The following is a 24,812-nucleotide window of genomic DNA, read 5'->3' on the forward strand; positions in this document are numbered from 1 at the left end:
CTTTGTCGGTATGGCTGGTCTGCTCCAGGGTAGCACACCCTAACACTTTATTAACATTTATGTTTTTCCCTATCACATTGTATGTATTATTTTAACCACACCTTCACCTCCTTACATAGCACTTATGTGCTTCTTATTTAACACCTACTAATTTTCATTTGTGTGCTGCCCTGGAGTAGTCAGCCTGTGCCGGCATATTGGGGGCCCACACCCCAGACCCATACCCAGTGTTAGGGACCCCCAGTGACAGAGATGCCTTGACGTATGGCCTGGGGGCTTAGCCCTATATCTGCAGATACAGATGGGTCTTTTCCCATCTTTGCAGGGGATGGCGCTGGCGTCGCCAGCCGCCATCCCCCGCCAGCGCCATGGCGATCGTGAGAAGGGGACGCGCGCGCACGAGAGGCGCGCGCGTCCCCTTCCGACGGCGCTTCCATACGTTTCCCCGGGTCCCCGCCGGCTTGCCGGCGGTAACCCGGGGTCCCCGCCGACTGCCCGCACCCCCCACTAACCCCCCCTAACCCTGTCCGTCTCCCTGAGGCGGAGACGGAAAGGGTTTCCGTCGCGCTAGCGACGGAGACTGAGACGCGCGTGCGCGTGAGACGCACACGCGTCTCAGTTTTCTCGCTGGCGAGGCTGCTGGCGGGTCGCCAGCGCGTACGTTCTGGCGACCCGCCAGCAAGGATGTACAGCATGACATACTGTATATGCAACCAAGATCTCTGTATTATCTGATTATTATATGTATATTTCTCATTCAGTGTGCAATTGGGATACAAACTGTTTTTTTTCCTAACCAGATTTACCCCTCCCTGTTGGCACCTGAATGACATTACCTCTGATTGAGCAGCTTGCCAATAAAAGTGACTTTAAAAGCTGCCTGGACCGTTCTGCCAATAACGGCTGTGGATTGTCATGTTCCCCGGACGTATATCGACAATCCATGGCCGTTTATGTGGACACGCCCCCTTTTACAACGATCAGCAGGTGGGACATGGAATCCCGTCTGCCGACAGCAAACGGGCCTAAATCACGGCTGTCGGAGGGGACGGACAGTCGTAATCCGGGATTGCATACCCCCTCAAAGTGTTCTTTTCAAGCATTGCTCAAGAGAAATACAACCATTTAAATCGTGCATCCAACTGTATGCGAACTGACTTCTTGCCCTTTTATTTTGGAGTGTCCCCTTTTTTGGGATATGTTTATGTAAAGTCAGCACCAATTCACAATAGTGTTTAGAAAATCTGGAAAATAACAACTGTTGAATAATACACATAGTTATGCCTTGGCCATGCAATTTTAGTAAAAAATAGCCAAGGAGAAAAGCCCTTACCCGCAAGCCAAAGTATAGCAGGAAGAAGATGTTGAAGGCCATGTCTATCTGGAGTGTGAAGTCCTTGTAGAAGTTTTGGCAAGTTTCAATAGGGCTGTAAATGGAGAAAAATAATGTCCTTTTGAAGGATTTAAACAGAAGAAGAAAACAACAGAATAATACTGAAAACAATTACAATTATAGAGGAAAATAAGTTTAAGATAAATTATTATATATATAAATTATATACTTATTACATAGAGCTGGTCTATGTTGTTTATTACACCACAAATTATTGTTGCATCCCGAATGAAGACGCAGAACAGATTTGGATGCACAGGCTGAGGAATACAGAGGACGTTTATGCCTCTGCCTCTTAGCTCCCTATGTGCACCTATCATTCCCATATGTACTGTACCTCTTCTCCCATGTCCATGGATTTCCCTCCCCATTAGTCCCTCTGCCTACTACAGTACCTCCCCATGTGTGCCAGTGATCTATCCTTCCCATGTGTAACTCTGGCCTATTCCTCATGTAGGGATGTGGTCATTTGGTCTACAGCATGATGGTAGACAGTCATTAGGTCAACACCATTAGGTCGACGTGGGAAAAGGTCGACATGGGTCTAGGTCGACATAGAAAAGGGTCGACATGGTTCTAGGTCAAAAGGTCATTAGTTTGACAAGTCATTAGTTCGACAGTGTCTAGGTCGACAGTCAAAAGGTCGACATGGCGTTTTTCACTATTTTTTGAGCCAACATGTGCCAACAGGTGGTATTCAGTGGCGTAGCTACAGCACTGCAGCCCCCGCGGTCGCGGGGAGGCGCTGGGTAAGTGCGGGCGCCGGGGGGCTGCGGTGCTATTATAATGCCCCATCCCCCGCATCTTTACCTACAGTATGTTCGCTGCGGTGGTCCCGGCTCCCCTGGCTTCATTCTGATGCTATTTTGACGGGCTATCATAAAATGTCCGCCCCCATATAGCAAACTGTTCTATGAAACTGTCTGCAGTATGGGGGTGGCCATTTTGTGATGGTCCGTGTTTAGCATCAGAATGAAGCAAGGAGGGGAGCCGGGACCAGGGCAGCGAGTACAGGTAAATATGCGGGGGATGGGGGGGGGGGCATGGGCGGCCGGGGTGGTGGAGGGGGGGGGGGCGTGATTTATTATCGGCGGGGGGGGGCTCCCAAATTATAGTTACGCCGCTGGTGGTATTTCATGCCCTACAATCCACTAGGGCATGGTGGGAGAATAAAATAGTGTGTCAAGCGTAGCGAGGCACCGTGCCCGACGCATAGCGATGCACTTTAAACTGTGTACATTCAGGTAAAAAAACTGTGAAAAACCCCATACCGACTTTTTGACTGTCGACCTAGACATGGTCGAACTAATGACCTGTCAAACTAACAACCTGTCGAACTAATGACCTTTCGACCTAGACCCATGTCAACATTTCCCATGTCGACCTAATGGTGTCAACCATCATTCTGTAGACCAAATGATCCCAACCTCTCATGTATTCCTCTGAGCCCCCTCTCTATATGCTACCATCCCTACTGTGCCTTTGCCTGGTGGCTGCTAAGCAAAAGTATCATGAGAAAAAGGAGGTGAGTAGTGACAATTTAAGTAAATCAAATTAAGTAATTGGCACTCCATTCAAAGAGTACAGTACTTGCCCATGTGTTGTCCTAGTCATAGTTTTAACAAATGTGACATTCCCAGTGTTATAACATTAAGTGGGAAATTTACTAAAGGAAATTTGTAAAAAATAGGTGTATTTGTATCCAGAAATACACTTATTTTTGACATTTACTATCCCGAAAATATGGCAATTCGTATTCGTATTGATAGCACATCAATACGTATACGAAGTGCCGTATTTTCGGGATAGTACATGTAAAAAATACGTGTATTTCTGGATACAAATACACCTATTTTTTTACAAATTTCCTTTAGTAAATTTCCCCCTAAGAGTCAGATAGACACAGTGGACTAGATTTATGAAGTGGTGGTTTGTAAAAGCCCCCAACTTGTAAATATAGCCAAGCATATATTAGTATTTCAACATTTCAGTTCAATTAACTGTCTCATGTTAATCCTCAGAAACGGACTGAATTAAAAAAAAATCTAATGAACATAGATTAAAAAACGTATCCAACACAATTTCCCAGACAGCTGCTAATGCCTGCAGCCAAGGTGTGGGGTGTGCTGCCTAATCAGCAGTGATCGGCTGCACAGCCTGTACTGGGGAAAGAAACAAGGAAGCAGAGGCCAGGATGTCCCACTGAGACTGTCAGCTGCTGCATTTCTAATAGGTCACATCAGATGCAACCAAAGCCCAGCCTGGTATGGATACATCTGATGCAGCCACGAAACTGGTTAATCAATGATATCTCTTATATATTTAGCCAGATCTGTCACTCATCCCCTGTGTATATAACGTTCCCACAAACCCCCCCCCCAGGGAAAAGTGTTCTATGTGTATAACGTTCTACACACCCCACCCCCTTGAAATCACCTCCCCCAGCCCAGCCAGGGCTACAGTACATGCCCACCATCCACCATTACTCCACAGCCACCATCTACCATTACTCCCGGATCCCCCCCTCCCCCTGGACACCCGCGACCCCCCTCCCGTGATTCACGGGGCCCCCTCCCATGATTTGCGGACCCAAGCCCCCTCCCGCGATTCATGGAGCCCCCCTCCCGCGATTCAGGGCACCCCCCGCGGACCCCCTCCCGCAATTTGCGCCCACCCGGGACCCCCCCTCCCGCGATTCGTGGGACCCCCGCGCCCCCTCCCGCGATTCGCCGCACTCCCCTCCCGTGACTTGGAAACCCCCTGCCACCTCCCACGATTTACGGCACCCACCCTCCTGCGATTTGCGCCCCCCCCCCTCCCCCGCGATTTGCGCCCACCCTCCCGCGGTTCGCAGATCCCCGCACCCCTCCCGCAATTTGCAGACCCCCCCAAACCCCATTCTGGCAATTCCCCCCCAGCAGACCCCCGCGACCCCAGGGTTCCCCCACGGTCCTCTGCACCAGACTTTTATCAATGTCTTGCCCACATACCCCTATTATACAGCCTCCTGCTCTCATACACCCCCTTACTCCCTCCCAGTGCGAGGAGATGCTCACCCACTGCCGGGAGCTGCATACTGTTCTCCCTCCTCCAGTTCTAGGGATGCCCATCGACCATCAATGATTTCAAATCATCGATAGTTTATGGCCGATGTTGAATACTTTTGCCATCGATGTGGGAGGACCAGATGGTTTCCCTACATCAATGGCAAAGGAGAACCGATCAAGTTTCACATTTTTTTAAGGTGCCGGGAGCTACCCCCCCCCCCTTCCCCCACACCCGGAAGTCCCGCCACCGAGATCTGATTGACCCACGGCATCATATAATGGATGACCATCGATAGCTACAACAATCGATGGTCATCCAAGTAATATGTTACTACTATCGATGACATGATGCAAAATCGCCATCAATGCCAACCATCTATGGCGTCTGCACCAATGCCCATCCCTACTCTGCAACAGCCAAAAACCTTTACTACCCCTCATGCCCACACACCTCTATCACTGCCCTGCCTCCTGTTCTCCTGCCCCGTAACTTCCGCCAGTGGGGACCCGCTCACCCTGTGTTGCCCACATTCCCCTATCATGCTTTACCACCCAGCCTCCTGCTCTCATGCACCCTAACTCCCACCCAGAAGGAGGAGACACTGACTCAGGGCCACCATCCTGTACTGTCACGCTGGACCCTCACCCAATGGAAGAAGCTGCACAGTGTCCCCCACCCTCCTCTTTAGTCCCCCTTATGCCCACACACCCCAATCTCTACCCAGGCTCCTGTTTTCCTGTGTCGTGACCTCCGCCAGTGGGGAGCCGCTGACTCAAAAACACCCTACTATACTATTGCATACACACACCTAAACAACACGTACACCCCCCACACACCCACAAATGTCACTGTCCCCTCCACACTATCAATGTACATCTTACTCTGTAACCGCTTTTTAATTAAACAAAACAATACACACCCCCTTCCAAATCATATGCTCTCTATTTAACACATTCCACCTATAACTCAAGTTGCAATACAGGCCATCTTTCATACAATTCTAACCATATTTCTCACAATACAAACTTCCACAAATTAAATGGGGCACAGCCCCTCACGACGGTGTAAAGAGTGCCCGTAGGGCGTGATGAATCACCTAGTATTTATATAGACAGGATACATAGGATATACTGGAGGTGGGGATGTCAGCGTACAAAGGACCAACCCTGGCATCCTGACACAGAGGCTCCTTAAGTGACCTAACCCTCTGTCAGCCTGACCCTACCCCTCCACACTAGTGCATAACCCCTATACCCTGCTGCCTAAACCTACCTCTACACCTCGTAGCCTAACCATAACACCCCTCTAAGTACCTTAACCTTCCATACAGCCCTAACTCCCCCCACCTCCCCAGCAGCCTAAGTTCCCACTAGTGCTGAATGCTAACCTCTCCTTCCCGTTATATTTACATTCGATTTGCCGGCTGTTGGGATTCCAGCATCCTCATCCATGTCTAATTCCGGCACCGTGATGTGATGTCAGCTGGGATCCTGACCGCTGGTAATATAACTGCATCCCAAATAGACCCTATCCACTAATTCAGGTATTGTATTGAATTCTTGTTGCTATAACCATACAACCAAGACAATATCGCTCTGCTCCTCAGTGTCATGAACATTACGCCAAGCAATGTACAAGTGGTACAATTAGCTCTCTCTGTCAGTTGAAATTAGTTAATTCATCATTCTGGCCTCACAGGGAGCAGCTGTGAAGTGTACAAGGCACGGAAAAACACTCAAAACACATTATCCAAAATTAAACTCAGATGATATTAGAGAGCAATGTACACAAAGGCAGGCATAGCCACCAATAAAACGCTCTTCGTTCACTCACCACTTGTCAGAATTAATAACTCACAGGTATTCATTTTAATAAATATTAAATAAAAGTAAAAGAAATACAATTATTTGTAAGTGCTATACAATATTTTTCTTTCTAATGCCTACAGGCAAAATTGCCTTTTACATCAAGGGAAAATAAAAACGAATAGGTTAAAGAAAAGATTAAGGAATAGTAAAGAAAAAAATAAGAATTTATATATTTATTTTTGTTTTGCCCTTGCAAGTATCCATACTACTGTACCTTCCAAAAACTATCAGTAATGTGGGGGTTCACAGAGAGGATCCCACAAAATATTTCATCAGGAAGTGTTGCACTGGTAAATCTTTCAGTGATAACAACCTGAAAAATCTCAAACAGTAGGGGGTTGCTGTATTAGGCAATGAAGAGAGTAAAAAGTTTCCTTAGCAACAAAACAGCTTTGTTGTAGCAATTAATAAGTAAACTCTAAAATCATAGTTAGAACTTCTCCACACTTTTTCACTTCTTGATGCCTTTGGTCATCATGGGAGGATTTGGTTCAGCACTGGTAGGGATGAATTCCTTAAATGTTGGTATCGCTTGCATACATTTGCTTTTTCACTGTATTACCTACAGTAAAACTGTATTTTTGATTTCACATACAACTTGAGTAAGGGTAAGGATAAGGGTAAGGCAAACAAATAATAAAGATCCCAAAATGTAAAGGTCAACAAAAAAAGGCATGATAAATGCTATTTAAAATTTTTGTGAAAATCTAAAAGTGGAATGAATGCAGTTTATAATCAATTGGTTTTGAACGTTTTTTTGTCATTTCAGTATTAGGACGGCTGACAAACAATGTCTAGGTTGGCAGTAAATAGGTCAACATACATATGGACGACATGATCAAAAAGACAACACATGAAAAGGTTGACTTGTGTTTTTTTTTTTATTCAATTTTTAGGGCGTTTTGTACTTTACATCCAAGCGGACTCTAATTGGGAACGGTAAAGTGCCTTGCCCAAAGCATTGAACGTGAAGCGAGTACACTCCTTGGGGGGGGTCCACATGCTTAGGTGTTGACATTGACAACCAAAAAAGTGAAACATTCATGTCAACCTTTTTATGTGTTGACCTTTTCAGCATGACCTTTTGCTTGTGTCCCTCCTTTTCCAGTATCGACCTTGTGCATGTCGACCTTTCGGGGTTGACATTTTCTGTGAACTGTACCATACCCTGTCATTTCTTGGAGTATAAAGGTCTTCAGTTCAAAAGCCTGGAAGATTTTGAAAATCTGAGGTTGTTTGTTCTTCTCCCTGTATAACTAATTGTGTGTACACAAGGTGAGACTTTTCCTTCGATTTTGGCTATATAGTTCAAATCGATTCGACATCGAATGCTTTTTGCAACATTCGATGCAGATTCAATATTGATGTGCGCTACTATGTAGTGTAAATCAAATAGAAAAAGTAGCCACGCCATGGTGGGGATCACTGAAAACAAGCGATCATCTCTGTTTAATACCCTCGCCGGTCGCTCACCCTATTTTATGTTCCGGGGTAAATCCTCGCTGTTGGAGGACAGCGACGATTGCCCTCAAGCAGCGAGGCTCACGGCTAATGCAGGTAGCCCGCTGCATTTAGCCGCGAGTCTCGCTGTTTCTGTGGCCGCATACGCCGATTCCCCCTCGCTCCAAAAGCAGAGCTAGGGGGAAATTGGCTACACTACACTACATAGGAGCGTGCAATATTGAATCTGCATCGAATGTTGCAAAATGTAGGGGGGGGGGGGGGTTAGTTGAATACTGACAGAGCGAGCTGTGACAGCTCACCGTAGCACTGAATATGACCCATAGTATAAATCTAATGCCAAAAAGTGAAATTCAAAAAGCAGTAGAGAATTTGAATAGTACAAATGGAATCGAAAACAAGATCTCATTGTGTGTACACACTATAAGAATGTAAAATGAATGTTTATTATCATCAGACCACATAATAAAGTGGCACATTATATATTACCACGTCATTTATAAATATTCATTATATTTATTATTTATTTATTAACAGTTTCTTATATAGCGCACACCTATTTCGCATCGCTTTACAGAGAATATAAGTCCCTGCCCCGGTGGAGCTTACAATCGATATTCCCTGCCACATGTACACGCACACACAGACATTCTAGGGTTAATTTTGTTAGGAGCCAAATAACCTACCAGTATATTTTTGGATTGTGAGAAGGAAACCAGAGTACCCGGAGGAAACCCACACAAGTACGAGGAGAATATACAAATTCCGCACAGTTAGGGCCATGGTGGGGATCGAACCCATGACCTCAGTGCTGTGAGGCAGTAATCTTAACCATTACACCATCCGTACTGCATCCTGCTACCATCCGTAAGATTGAAAATTGACCAGCCTGCACCATTTTTATTATTTCAAAATACAACTCAAACGTATAAATATTTGTTCTGCAAAGAGTTAATTAGAAAATGACTATTATCTGTGTTTTTGTCTCCTTAAAACACCATTAATGAGGCTTGGCTGAAGCCACCAAGGCCTCCCAGAAGCCATCAATATAATAGATGGGTCTGTCCCTTCATGGATAACTGCAGTGTAATTAAATGCACCTCTATGCCAGCATAACAGCATCCAGATCTCATGTGTAACAGCTCAGAATCTAACATTCCCAGTGACACTGTCTCTTTACAATAAACAACATCATTAATGTAATTTCTGTTTCCGAGGACTGCGTTACAAATGTGAAACAATTTAGCATTTTCAGAAGAGTAAGCGTACATAGATATACCCTTTCATATTTGCGTTTTCTTACCACTTATGCCTGTATGTTCCTGTATGAGTCGAATGGTACATTCTTATATAAGATAGTTACGGACAGTGGTGGCTCCGGAAGAGGGGCTGCAGTATCGGACAAAATACAAGTAGGGGAGCGCCACCTTCTGCCATTCCACATTGACTCACTGGCAGTTGGACAGAAGGTCGAGTTGAAAAGTCCTGGAATGGAATCAACCGAACGGAAGCGCCTCGAATGAGGCCACCATCTTCCACAGCAGACTGAAGCAGAGGTGTACCAAAACCCCCTGCGGGTGCGTCAACTCCAGGATTGAGAGGATTTTGTCCAACGGCAGAAATACTTGCTGTCGCTCCATGTCCAAAATGAGGCCCAAAAAGGTCAGACGCTGCGTGAGGCATAGGTGAAATTTCTGCAGGTTCAGAATCCAACCATGGCGAATAAGAAATTGGTAAGTGTGGTGTGCATCTTGGATCAACCTGTCTGGAGATGGAGCCTTTAGAAGCAGGTTGTCCAAGTATGGGATGATAATCATCCCTAAAACATGCAATTCTGCTACCATGATTTTGGTAAAAAACCTAGGGGGCTGATGATAGACCGAATGGCAGTGCCCGGAACTGGAAATTGTGTTTCTTGATCGCAAAATGGAGGAATCTCTGGTGAGGCAAGCAGGAGGAGGAGTTTGCAGGTGCACACTAAATATAAATGCTAGACCTTTTAATATCTTTGCTATATTGCATTTCTGAGGTTATTAGCATAATGATGGCCATTATTATTACCTCTTACTTAGGTAAGTCTTATCACATATAATTTCCCCTATCCCTTTTACTATCACTTTAATTTCACACTAATGTGATGCCATGGCGTAGTTCTGCTGGGCTTGCCTGGGGGGTCCCGTGCCCTGGACCAGTCTCAGAGTAGTGTTAGGGACTTGTCCTATTGAGGTAACCTGGACGTGGTGGACAAACCGATAATAATGGCCATCATTATGATAATAACCTCAGAAATGCAATATAGCAAAGATATTAAAAGGTCTAGCATTTATATTTAGTGTGCACCTGCAAACTCCTCCTCCTGCTTGCTGCACTACAGGTCTCAGCAGGTAGCACCTCATATGTCCAGGGTGTGCAGTTTAGGGCCCCTCCCCCTATGAACCTCTGGTGAGGCTCGTATATTGGTACATGTAAGTAGGCATCTTTTACGTCCAGAGACATGAGATATTCCGCCGGTTCCAGGCTGGCAATGACAGAATGTAGATTGTGGTACGCCACATACAAGTTCAGTGTTTTCAAACTTAGAATGAGATGCACTGAGCCTTCCAGCTTTGGCATCAAATAAAAATAGAAGCTGATGCTGATCCATAGGTATAGGTAATACCCATGTGCTTGTCTGGTTATGCAGTCGCCCCGGCGTCAAGCGCTGTCGTGGCCTCTGGTCCCCCGGAAGGCAACTCGGCCTCAGACGTCAGCTGTGGGCAGCTGTGGTGGATCCCCAGCACCCAGTGTCCTGACCCCCAGGAGGGTGTCCCATGGTGCAGGCAGTCATCGGGGATCCCTGACTGCCTGTGCCACTGCTGAAAGTAACGCTGAGCTCCCTTTTAGGAAGGAGACCCAGGGAACCAACTCCTCTGGGCACTTTAGTAAGACTGAGAGTCAGAAGGGAAGGAGCCATGCTACAATTACATTTCTTAAAGTGCCGACTCCTCACTGCACAGCTAAAACCCAGCCTAGAGACTTCAGTGTCCCTTATGGCATGTTGGAGAAATGTACAGTATGTACAGTGGCGTAACGACAAATTTTGCGCCCCCCCGCTGGAAAATTTCAGCACCCCCCCTCCAGTAAAATTAAGACAAAACCCCCCCCTACCCCACCCCTCGTCCTGCCTTACCCCTCCGCGTCTGTGGCCGGAACCTGCAGATCTACTTGTCTGCGTCCCGGCACTCCTCCTGGCTCCTAATGAAAAATGTCCCTCACAAAATGGCTGCCTCTAACAGCAGACTGTTTTTAAGGATGCTAGAGGAGGACTCCGCTGCCTCCTCCAGCATCCTCCAAAACTGCTGTAAGGGGCGACCATTTTGTGAGGGACATCTTTCATAAGGAGCCATGAGGAGCGCCGGGACGCAGACTAGCAGATCTGTGGGCCCCGACTCCCGGCAAGTGGCGGGATAAGGCAGGTCCTGGCAAGTGGCAGCGTAACAATAGCCCCCGTGCCCACACTTACTCAGCGCTACCACGGGGTCTGCAGCACTATTGTTACACCACTGAGTATTTAGTTGATAAAACATTTTGGAACAATGTGAAAATAAACATATAAGTACTTTACTCAGCTTATAAATGGCATCCCAATTTTTAACAACTATTTCCTTCTGACTGGCTCTTTATGGGGCACTCAGTCCTAATCATTCTGAATTACAGCAACTGTCTGCTTCCATGTATGTCCTGGAAAATCAGAGCTGTCCACATTTGTTTAACTAACAAGCACACGGTGTATAAATTCACATGAAAAAAAAAAATTACCTCTCCATCCAGAAAATTTAACTATTTCCATCTGATATACAGGATGGAACGAACAACACAATACATGCTGATTTATGTAGTGGCTTAATAAAAATAACATGTAATGCACACTGATCTCCCATTGGCTGATCATTAGAAATGGAGGAGGCAATGTTTGTTGATATACAGCAGGCATTCCCAACCATGGTCCTCAAGGCACACCAACAGTGCAGGTTTTAGTGATATCCAGGCTTCAGCACAGATGGTTTAATCAGAATCCCTTAGATACTAATTAAGTAACCTGTGCTCAAGTCTGGATATCTAGAAAACCTGTACTGTTGGTGTGCCTTGAGGACCGTGGTTGGGAATGCCTGATATACAGTATAATCAGACTGCAGATTATCTGGATAGCAAAAAAAAGGTCTGGCTTTATACTGTACTGTATGTACTGTGCAGTCATCTCGCGGTCTCAGATTAGGATATGTACTTAATATTGTTTGGCCTCTCAAATCAAATCATGTGAAAATCAATAAAGCATTTTAACTCAGCAGTATTGGAACAAAGACAACATCACTCAATCATCATTGGACATCCGTATTGTTGGCGACTAACTCTGGCCTGTATTCAACGCGGCCAGCAAGGTGGGTTAAACCACAGGGATCATCAAAAAGAAGCAACCCTCGCCGTTAAACCCCCGCACCTGCTGCTCAGCCAATTTTACGTGTCAGAGGACAGCGAGGGTTCCCCCAAACAGCAAGACTCGCGGCTAATGCAGGGAGCTCGCTGCATTTAGCCACAAGCCTCGCTGTTTTAGTGGCCGCACATGATGTTTCCCCTTTGCGGCAAAAACCTAGCATCAGCGGAACGACGTGTGCAGGTGTGCAGTTGAATACTGACCATGCGAGCTGTGACAGCTCGCAAAAAACATTGAATACCCCCCAATGAGTTACGGCAGGCAATCTCTGGCAACTATAGATGAGGCATAAAAAACAACCAGCCAAAAACAACATGACTGACATTGGACCATGACCACGAATATGCAGCAGCCTGCGATCAGGTACATGCTGCTCTGCTATAGTGAAATTCCGCCTTGCTAATTAATGTGTACGCCCTGCGAATGGATTAGTACATCTAGCAAAGACTTTGCAGCCATGCAAAAAAGTTGAGATCCATTCGTAAGACGCTCACAATCATTTTTTTTTTTACACTGGCCGCCACACCTCATTGCAGACTCAGAGTAGCCAGAGACTTAATTGGTGGCTGCGATAAAACCAGCCTGATCTAAACTGGAGCGGACGTCACACACCCTCTCCCTAACCGGCTTTGGCACGCCTGCGTGTTCCCAGACACTCCCAGCATTTTTCCCTTCATGCTTAGGCGTTTCCTTAACACTGCCGCTAAACTGCTGGTTACCACGCACAGATGCCTACTTCCTGTCAATCTCCTTGCGCACGGCTAGCGAAGAAAAGAAGTAGCAGGCTTTTATCGCAGCAAGGCGTTGCGCACACGTATTGTGGCACATATTCATGGATAGTGTATTGATACTTGCCCACTGTGTGAATTTACAGCTGTGCAATCAGGTCTGAATTACCTCCCATGTGTTCATCAGACATATTAGTGTGCTCTGCACCTGTCTCTGTGTCCCCCTGTGCTCCCTGTCGTGTTGGTGGGCGGTCCCAGTCCCTGCATGCTGCACCCTGATTGTCATTGCACCTTCCAGCAGAGCCACCAAGAGTGAGTGACAGCACTAGTGTGCTTAGGGGGATCCCACGCTGTGTAGAGGAGACGTAGCCCGCAAAGTGTGTGAGTAGGACGGCACTATTATTGTGTCCAGCACGTCCTGAGCCCCGGTTTCTACCAGGTGGGAGCCAGCTGTCAATCACCACCTCAAAGAGTTCCCTGTGTAACCCCCGCTGTTGCCCTCACAGACCACAGCTTCAAAGTCTGCACTCTGTGCAGACTTCTTCTTCTACACCAGAGAGACCTCCATACTTCCAGTCCCAGCTACCGGATATGATAAACACAGTACCTGCACCATACACCTGTGCACACCTGCCTGTTATAGATATATACTATATGCAACTTAACCCTTTGACTACACTGTAAATTTTGTTTAACACCACCACAAGCACCACTATATATACTATGCAAACAAAACCCAGAGGGGTTTCCAGTTGCCTGGAAATCCCCCATTCCCAAAGGCTGGCCAGCAGCCACTACATGCAGTATTAAGGGTGGAATGTAGCTGCTGCAGATTTTTCTACCAAGCCTGCTTTGCCTGTCAATGGATCTGAGTGCTCAAACATCGTACTAGAGAGAGACTTTAGAAAGTACTGTAGAAAATAATGTGATCTAATTATGCATGGGCTGGCAACAATCACTTTGAAATTAAAGATTTGGAACTCCCCCTTTAGAAATCCTTTCATACACAGACACACTCGGTGCAATCTTATGCTTGATGTACAATAAGTTTCTGTTTTCTATATTTAACAGTGGTTGTCTAGACTGAAGCAAAAGCTCTTCTATGTGCAATTGAGCACCTTATCGACAATGCGTTTTTCCATTGACTTGTCAATTAACATCAACTTTTGACATTCACAATGTCAAAATTGTGAATGTTAATTATAGTTGCTCACAATTAGCCTAAACTCGCCAACATTTGAAACCTGAAAGAGCCAAACTCGGGATTCCGGGATGAGTTGACACAGGCGCAATTGAAATGGTGATGGGCAGTGCTGCGCACCTTTAGTATATGGCTCAGATGCTACAGTGCTCACCAAAAGCTGATATACTCAGCAAAACGAGTCGGTGTGACTCTACACCCTTTTCTGGCACCAAAGGAACTTTGACATTCATTTCATCTTGGCGTCCTCCTTTATGGGAAAAAAAAATCTACTGGCAACTATACTGGCAATAAGCAACACATCCTATCCTGTTAAGGAACACCACTCATTGGGAAGCTCCACAAGGTTCTTGAAATTCGGAAAGCGCCTTGTCTAAAACATCTACATCTCCACAGAATAGTGAGGCACACGGACCCAAGCCCGGAAATAATCCCATATTTAAAGTGGTGAGACTTTGATTTGCCAAACAAACTGTCATAAACTGTCCCAACATGTTCACTCACAAGGAGGACTGACCATCTTAAACGAATCCCCCCATTGACCAGAAAAGGGTATTAATTAACTTTTTATTATTTGTATTTTTATTACATGTCGATTCTTTTAGTATTGTGTTATTAATAAATTATTTATTAACAGGCAATCCCTTACATGTGTTACATTTTATATACATAGCGCTGCCTTAATTCTGTTGTTTTGTTTAGTATCTCTTATTGGCCCACTATAACCACTTATCGGCAGCTGCTTATCTTAAATTAATTGAAAGCCCCCCATACCAGCGCCCGGTTCCATTGTTTACCTTGGTATATTCACTTCTTGCTACAGTGCTCAAGCCTGTTTAAAGGAAATGTGGCCTTGTGACCCCGTGACATCACATGAAATGGTACAAGCGCTAGTGGTGCCCTAAAAAACCCACCCCATAGCAACACATGTACGCCAGGACCCGCAATGCACCTCTGGGAACTGGTCCATTGGTACCTGCAGATACATGGGTGTTCTTACAGAATTGGCACCTATGTTGTGTGGAGTGTTGTGGGACTGCTTATACCAGCTCATGTATAGTATGCCAATATAAAACCTCATTCTGTTTGAATTGCAACCAGCTCATTGTTTTTTGGCTATTGCCCAAATTTGTCTGTTTTTGTGTGAGATGGTCAAACAAATATTTAAAGTGATTTTATTTAACTTGGTGTCTAAAAGTGATCAACCACATATCACAATGGGCAAGGTACTTTTCTGTGTCTGATTTTTGCTAGGGTATTTTTAGTGTTTGGGCTAATGTGCAAAGAGTTAGGGGGTGGCATTGATAAGCCCTCCACAAATGTTGCACAGGAACTGGTAGTTGTTGATGAAACAACCTTTTGCATATTGGTGCAACATCAATAACCATTGATTTTTTGGAAGCTACCTTGGTTCATTCTTCTTCTAGGCACGTATAATTGGTATATATATTATGATCAGTTATTAACCAATGTCTGAACAGTAAGGAGACAACATTGATGTCACAAACCATGCTTACATGATACTCTTATAAACAGATTTAACTATTTCCTAATTAAGGGGGTTATGCAGGCCTGATCAGATGGCTGCAAATTCACAGGCCGTCCAAATATTGATTGCCTGTGCATGTGCACGCATCGTAGCACGTGTGCAGGGCCTTTCTCCTAAATCTTGTGTGGGTTTTTTGATGGCCATTCGAAAGTTACCGTAAATGTATGGTGGCAGGCATTCGAGGGTGGTTACCGGTCATTTAATCAAAGTGTCAGGGAAAACACTGGCATGCTCAGACATTTTTAGGGTAGTTCGCTGACGTTATCTCTGGCCCTGAACAGCCTGTTGGATTTGCAGCTGGCGAGTAAGTCCTGGGCTATGCACAGACTGCACACACTAGAAAAATCATTTGATGGTGGGGATTGCGTATGGATTTGCAGCTATTCGCAGGGGCTGAAATATCTTCTAAGCCCATTTGCAGACATGCACAGGGTGGGTTTTCACTCTGGCGGCTACATGACCATGCTTTTTAGGAGCCTTGCGATCAGGTCTAAATAACCCCCTAAAACAATGAGAAATATATAAAGCCACCTGCGCTCATATGGAAAGCTAGGAGAAACATATGGGGTACTAACCCAAACATCTCTAAACCAAAACAAAAATGCATCTCCACAGCGCTATTCCCAGGATTGTACCGACATTTCTTATTAGGGGGAGAATTACTCCAGCTGTCCAACCATAAAGGACAAAAGAAGAATCTTGTGTAAGGCAAGAAATAATTTTTCGGTACTCTTTACCTAGAACGGCGCCCATCGCGACCATCGCGACCATCGTATGCACTAAAAAACGGGTGCGATGCGATGCCCGCGATTTCCCATAGGGATCAATGTTAAAAGTGTGATTGGACGCGATTTTAGTGTTCAATGGCCGCGATTTTTCCATAGGAAACAATGTTAAATGGGCCACAGAGCCCAAATAGTCACCCTAAAGTCAGAAATGGCCCCCACAATTGTTAACGCCACCTCACGATCAACGTCAACCCGAAGGGGCGGCGGTACGCGTCCTCCAACCTTTTCATACCCCCACTATCCACGTCGGCGTGGAGTTGAGAATAGAATAGTGTGGCGAGCGCAGCGAGCCACCGAGCCCGAAGCGTGGCGAGGGCAGCGAGCCCCGCGAGGGGACACGGATACCTTCACAGGTAAACGCGTCCCTTCGCGGGCTTCACAGGTATCCGCGTCAGCTCGCCACGCTTCGGGCTCAATGGCTCGCTGCGCTATTCTATTCTCAACTCCACGGCGACGTGGATAGTGGGGGTATGAAAAGGTCGGAGGACGCGTACCGCTGCGCTCGCCACGCTTCGGGTTCACGTTGATCGTGGTGTGGCGTTAAAAATTGTGGGGGCCATTTAAGACTTCAGGGGGACTATTAGGGCTCTGTGGCCCATTTAACATTGTTTCCTATGGAAAAGTCGCGGGCATTGAGGCATTTAACACTAAAATCGCGTCCAATCACACTTTTAACATTGATCCCTATGGGAAAATCGCGGGCATCGCGTCACACCCGTTTTTTTAGTGCATGCGATGCCCGCGATTTTTTACCCCCGATGACCGCGATGGACATCGTGGGCACTGTTCTAGGTAAAGAGTACCAATTTTTATATTTTAAAATATTAACCCAACATGGGAAGTGTCTGTCCTTTTTTGGGATTGTGTCATTTGAAAGATACCTTTATGTGAACATCTCCAAGTTAGACTAGGTGAGTCCCATGTTGGGTTCATCTTTGAAGATAGAAGAATTATTTCTTGCCTAACACAAGATTCTTCTTTTGTCCTTTATGGTTGGAGAGCTGGAGCAATTTTCCCCCTAATAAGGATCGTTGGTACAATCCTGGGAACAGTTCTGTGGAGATCCATTTTTGTTTCTGATTCAGAGTTGACTGCAAAAGCCAAATCTTTCTTAAATAGACAAAACAATTTGCACTAAAGGTTGGGCAGGGAGAGTTATGGGCCTCATACATAAACAATTCATTGTGACAATCCTCGTTTCTGTAGATGATTGTCACAATTAATCTTTAATGTGTGGGCTCCCCCTTTTGGCAATCCCAATCAAAAATGAATAGGGATCGCCAATTGATTGCTGAATAAGATTTTTAAACATGTTTAAAAATCTGGTTTTAGTGGAGTTTCATTTTTGTATGTGTGTAACAGGAAAAATCTGCCCATCACTGAAACAAATCTGTAGTGTGTGGGCAAGTCAAATAGATTGAAGAAACCATTTATCTGGGGGGAAAATCACTGGATCTGAGAAGCAATGAATTGTGATTGCTGATGTATGGGGGCCATTAGATTTGTGTGGCATGCATTCAAACTAAAATCTAAATTGCAGTGTAAAAATAAAGAAGCCAATATTTACCCTGCACAGAAACAAAATAACCCACTCAAATCTAACTTTATCTGCACATGTTGGGGCAGATGTATTAAGCCTGCAGAAGAGATAAACTGGAGATAAAGTGGAGATAACATGGAAGAGATAACGCACCAGCCAATCAGCTGTATTTGAAATATGACAGTTGGGATCTGATTGGCTGGTGCATTATATCCTTCCACTTTATCTCCAGTTTATCTCTTCACCAGGCTTAATACATCTGCCCCGTTATATCTGTTTCACATGCAGTGCACATGGTTTTGTCCATTTGAGAAAGAATGGCCTTTTTGTGATCAACTCCACATCATGCCCAATGTACAGTTCTGTGGATGAAGAGATGGTAAAAAAAATATTTAGATGTTGAGACATGAATTTTAATAAACATGTTTGTTTCTTGAAACTTAGTAGATGAGACGGTACTCTTTACCTAGAACGGCGCCCATCGCGGGCATCGCATGTACATCGCGGGCATCGCATGTACATCGCATGCCATTATAATTACATGCGATGCGACCGATGCGATGCCCGCGATTTCACATAGAAATGCATGTTAAAATGTAAATTGCGTCGGTCGCATCGCATGCGACCAAATATCGCATGCGATGCGACCGACGCGATTACCACGATTTTACATGGGAACAATGTTAAATGGCCCAATTGACCCGATTTTACATAGGGAACAATGTTAAATGGCCCACAGAGCCCAAATAGCCACCCTCAAGTGTGAAATGCCCCCCCAATTGTGTTAACGCCACCGAGCCCAAAGCGTGGCTAGCCCCGCTAGGGGACGCAGATACCTGTGGATCCCGCAAGGGTACGCGAATACCTGTGAAGGTATCCGCGTCCGCTCTTCACGCTTCGGGCTCGGTGGCTCGCTGCGCTCGCCACACTTTCTATTCTCATCACCACGTCGACGTGGATAGTGGGGGTATGAAAAGGTCGGAGGACGCGTACCGCTGCGCTCGCCACGCTTCGGGTTGACGTTGATCGTGGGGTGGCGTTAACAATTGGGGGGGCCATTTCACACTTGAGGGTGGCTATTTGGGCTCTGTGGGCCATTTAACATTGTTCCCTATGTAAAATCGGGTCAATTGGGCCATTTAACATTGTTCCCTATGTAAAATCGCGGTAATCGCGTCGGTCGCTTCGCATGCGATTTTTGGTCGCATGCGATGTGACCGACGCAATTTTTTACCTTGCGATGCCCAAGATCCAAATCTTGGGCGCCGTTCTAGGTAAAGAGTACCGATGAGACATTTTATTCAAAGACTCATGTCTGGTGTCTATTTCTGGCAATGTACTTCGTACATCTAGATGGATATCTATTCGCTGCTTCAGCTAAGAGATGTTGTTTATATTCTTGGTTTATTATACCCATAAAAACATTGCTGGAGAAAACGTACTTGAAGATTTCCCAGAAGGTGTGAATCCTTGAATCCCCTTTGACTTCCTGGAAAGTCTACCAGTCCAGAAGTGGATTTTCCACAAGGCAACCAAGGCGCCTGCCTAGGAGCCAGTAGGTCCAAAGTGGCCACATAAAGATATCCTGACTGTCCAAAATATTCCCAGAGGAGCACTGCCTGAATACAGCATGACATCATATTGACCTGACTACACTACTCAAGTCCCTTTAATTTTCATTGATAGGATAAAAAATGTTTGGACACAGGAAATGGTTTCATTCACTGTATGTGGGCACATTAATTACTTTAAATGTGGCACAGGTGGTAAGCTTTCTTCCAAACGACCTAGAGCCTGATTCAGATTTGTACACAATGCTGAGGTTTACACAACTGAGCAATTATGGCTAGACTGTGGACATGCAGAAATGCGCAAAGAGAAAACATCCGCCCCGTGCGAACAGACCTGAATAAGGTCCTGAAAACATAGACTTTTGCAAAAGAATGGTCTAGACACCAACATTCTCTTATTAGCATTACTAAGCACTTGCCACAAATAAAATTTCAAGTGAGAGGATGCATGGCGGTACCGGTGTTGCCCACAGCCACAAACAGATTTAAGATACACACTTAAAAGATGGCATATGTGAATTGATTGCTATAGATCCTCAAAAGATTCATAGATGAGCACGGTGTTAATTTTGACAAAATCATTTTTTACTAGAAGTACTTGTCAACGATATTTTATTTCATGACTAAAATTAGATGAAGATGAAAACGAAGATCCACTGATCTTTTACAAAAAAAACAAAAACAAAGCGACTAAAACTAAATCCTTGTCAAAATGAACACAGGATGGACATATTGACTACCAGGAGAACCTCAATTTTAATACATAGTTAGTAGTGTTCTAGCTACATATTGTATAACCTAAGCTAAAGCTCCCTACACACGGATTGACGGAGTGTCTCTGCTGAGCGAGGTGTGTGTGGAGCAATCTATGCTGACAGTGGATCTCTGGCGAGAACACTGGCAATCTAACTAGATCAGGGTTGTCTACCCTCCTGGAATGGCCAGGAGGCTCCCGAAAATCGAGTCCCCCTAGAAAGATGGGCAATCCTTCTGGACACCGGCGGTGACCCCCCCCCCCCCCCCCCCCGTGCATGACATCTCCCCCATGGCAGCGTTAATTTCCCACGGTTTGCAGCTTCTTGGGGAGAGAGGTCAGGGCTAACGATGCAAATCACATAATTTAGCTTGATGAAGTCTACATTAGGCCCCGTCCCCGAATTGCTGCTTACAGTCTCAAGGAGGCTTGAAAAGTAGGCAACCCTGAATTAGATTAATATTTTATGCAGTATAAATCTAGTCAGGCATTGGTGACACGCGGGCCGTCGCTGGGGGGTATAAAAATGGTGTAATCCACGCTTAATTCCTAAGCAATCAATTCAGATCATTAGAAATAGGGCTAAAATCGCCCCATGTGTAGACCCCATCGGGCTTTGCTGTACAAGAGAACAGGAATACTTATCAATGTTACATCTTCCCTCTAGGGTTCCTGAAACATATCATGTTATGCAACACTGCCCTAGACCAGGAACATCTTTTACTATCCCAATAGTTTTGCCCAAAAATTAACTGAAGCCCCTGCAACATATCTCTCTATGCAAATTGCATCATTCTTTGCATAGTCTCCAGGGTGTCTGTACATGCATTAACAAAATATAAACTCACTGGCAACCTGTAACTGCAGTCTTCAACACTGACGTAACTCTCCTTCCAGCCCAGTCTGCTTCATTCAATTAGCCTGAAAGCATTTACTACAGTACGTGTCATTTTCTTAATAAGATTTCACTTCCATTTTCTTCCTATGACACATTTAGTAGAAATAGATTTCAGGTGTTCCTTTGTTATCCCTTCTTTTCTTAATTGCAGACTGAGTAATTGGCCTTGACTTAGTGACCACGCCACATTGTAAAGCACTTTTTTTTTTTTTAAAGGTCAATGTAGATTTTTCTTTGGCAGCTGACTATAAGAAGGTACTATCCGTAAAGTACACTGTGACCTTCACTACTGCTCCATGCAAAGGTACTAAAAGGGTTAAAAGAATCTTATAGCAATAGAATTTGGGCAATATGCTACAATCATAGGGCCTAATTCAGCATGATTCGGTAATTAGAGAAAAAATAATTGTGCGCAAAAAGCCGCCGTTCAGAAAGAATAAATAAACGCACATTGCAAAATTGCAAATGCATCGCAAATACCGGAACGTTGAAGAGTACTTTCCTTCTAAACAAAAGTCAGTAATACCCCTTTTCCACTTGCAGTCCCGGGTCAGACCCGGGAATGTGTTCCAGGATGCTTCCCGGGACACTACCCGGGAATGTACCCTTTCACACTGCATTCAGACCCGGGATCGACCCGGGACAGCCCCATTCATACTGATCCCGGGAAATCACTGCAAATACCATATGAAATGGTCATTTTAAATAAAAAAAAAGTGATGACAAGGGTGTTTAAAATTATTATTTTTTTGGTACTTGTGAGTTATCCGGGCTGCCGATTTTTTCATCGCGCCCGAAATCGGGGGCATCGCGTCGGTCGTGGCCGTTATAAGGAGCCGCGACGCGATGCCCACGATTTCCCATAGACAGTAATGTTAAAAGACGCGATGGACCCGATTTCCGACACGATTTCCCATAGACAGTAATGTTAAAAGACGCGATGGACCCGATTTCCCATAGACAGCAATGTTAAAATAAAATTACAATGTGAAATTGGCCAATATGTTTTTAAAAAAAATGTTTCATGGCCCCCCACCACCGTTAACGCGGTACGCGTCCTCCGACCTTTTCATGCCCTACTATCCACTAGGGCGTGGAGTGAGAATAGAATAGTGTGGCGAGCGCAGCGAGCCACCGAGCCCGAAGCGTGGCGAGCGCAGCGAGCCCCGCGAGGGGACGCGGACACCTTCACAGGTATCCGCGTGCCCTTGCGGGCTTCACAGGTGTCCGCGTCCCCTCGCTGCGCTCGCCACGCTTCGGGCTCGGTGGCTCGCTGCGCTCGCCACACTATTCTATTCTCACTCCACGCCCTAGTGGATAGTAGGGCATGAAAAGGTCGGAGGACGCGTACCGCTGCCCCTCGCGGGCTCGCTGCGCTCGCCACGCTTCGGGTTGGCGTCAATAGCGGGGTGGCGTTAACGGTGGTGGGGGACCATGAAACATTTTTTTTAAAAACATATTGCCCAATTTCACATTGTAATTTTATTTTAACATTGCTGTCTATGGGAAATCGGGTCCATCGCGTCTTTTAACATTACTGTCTATGGGAAATCGTGGGCATCGCGTCGCGGCCCCTTATAACGGCCACGACCGACGCGATGCCCCCGATATCGTGTCTTTTAACATTACTGTCTATGGGAAATCGGGGGCATCGCGTCGCGGCCCCTTATAACGGCCACGACCGACGCGATGCCCCCGATTTGGAGCTAAATCGTGGGCATCGCGTCGGTCGGGTGTCCTTAAGTTAACCAAACTTAAGGACAAAATCGGCAGCCCGGATAACTCACAAGTACCATTTTTTTATTTGGTTTAGCACCTTTGGATTTTAGGTGCAATTTTTATTTGCCTTTCATTTTGCCTTTGTATAGACACTACAATAAAACAATAAAGAAACCCTCCTCCACCCGTACCACCCCCATCCCAACCGCCCCCGTCCCAATCCCCCCATACCAACCCCCCGTCCAAACCGCCCCCATCCCAACCTCCCTCGTCCCAACCCCCCCATCCCAAACAAGAATTGCTTGAAGTTTAGCATTTCAAGCTAACCGAATGCACAACCAGTTGTGCATTAACACTTTAAGTGCAAAACAATGAACTACAGGTACATAAACACTGAGGTAAACTGGTGCCTAAGCACTTTAAGTGCAACACAAAATGTACTAGTAGTGCATAAACAACGAGGTAAACTAGTGCCGAGGCACTTTAAGTGCAAAACAATGAACTACAGGTACATAAACACTGAGGTAAACTAGTGCCGAGGCACTTTAAGTGCAAAACAAACAAAAAAAATTAAATAAATGTGCCTATAGCTTTAAGACAAATTGCGAAAAACTGAAAACTCTGAGGCGTGCTCATTTGCAGCATTGCTTGAACCAAAGTATGGTCCATTAATATATGTGGAATAACCCGGTTCAGGGTATTGTGAGCTGTGGTGTTGGCTTGGAGCTTTTGGATTATTGAACAAACGTTCCAAGAACGCCATGTTCATTTGCTGCAATTCCCTATGACGCTCAAGAGCCTCTCTATTCATGCGTTCCTGCATTGACAGGATTTTAGAAAGAAATGAGTCCTGCATTTCACGCTCGGCCTCTAAAAATTTGTCGATCCTTGCATTCTCCTGTGTGGACATAGCATTGTCCATTTCTCGGAGTTCTTCAACAAGGGCACTTGTCATGGCTCTAGCTGCTTGCCCCGCTTTGTTCATTTTCTTCGTTCTAGGTGGAACGTTGTAAACTGTAAAGATAAGATATAAATTGAAAATGACCATACATAAAAATAGCAGCTTTGGCAAACTATTTAATCCACCTACACACTCAGTGGTGTAACTAGAAACATGTGGGCCCCATAGCAAAAGTTTGTAAGGGCCCCTATTTCTCACCTAATGCTAAAAAATGCATAAAGCATATAATACTTTGACAGGCAAAATGGGCCCCTCTCAGCTCTGGGCCCCATAGCAGCTGCACCCCCTGCACCCATGGTAGTTACGCCCTTGTACATACTGCTTAACACTGCGACATCACTGCAGGTTATACTTTGATAACTGTATATTATGTCACCCCCCCTTACCCTGTAAACCCCCTTCCCACAGCCTACAAGTCCCATCATGCCTTGCCACAGTTTTGCTATTAGGCAATGCTTAAACTGTGCCAAGGCATACTGGGATATGTAGTTCCACAACTGCTGGAGGACCACTATTTGGTCATGCTGTGCATAACCCTATGCTCCACCTCCACCCCACCCCCAACCTAACCCTATAGTGTGCTATGTTTCTTTAAAAAATAAACTTACTGTTTCTCTGCAAAGTTGGGGAGACAGCACTTTGTGGAAACCCACTGTCACTGGTCGCAGCTTCCACGACCTCTTCAACGGTGACGGATATGCTGCCATCAGGGCTGGGCAGGTGGGTGGATGTTTCATGCTCACTACAATCAGGTGTGTCCTCAATTAGCAGGGGTGATGAGTGGCAGACTTCACTTGTCTGTGTATCTTCAGGGCCTTGGCTGGTTTCTGCAGCAATGTACTTTGAACTTGAAGACAGACTC

General features: G+C 45.5%; 1 protein-coding gene across 21 annotated transcripts in view; it reads right to left on the reverse strand.

The window, feature by feature from the left end:
- Positions 1–24,812, reverse strand: part of KCNMA1 (potassium calcium-activated channel subfamily M alpha 1) — a 459,278-nt gene that overhangs the window by 220,796 nt on the left and 213,670 nt on the right. For all 21 annotated transcript variants that reach the window (XM_083146231.1, XM_083146240.1, XM_083146230.1 and 18 more), the window contains exon 4: positions 1,334–1,427. In XM_083146231.1, the coding sequence (XP_083002357.1) occupies positions 1,334–1,427 (94 nt within the window). The remainder of the gene's footprint in view (positions 1–1,333; positions 1,428–24,812) is intronic.

The sequence above is a fragment of the Crinia signifera genome, chromosome 6, assembly GCF_055691185.1.
Source record: "Crinia signifera chromosome 6, ASM5569118v1, whole genome shotgun sequence".
NCBI lineage: Eukaryota > Metazoa > Chordata > Amphibia > Anura > Myobatrachidae > Crinia > Crinia signifera.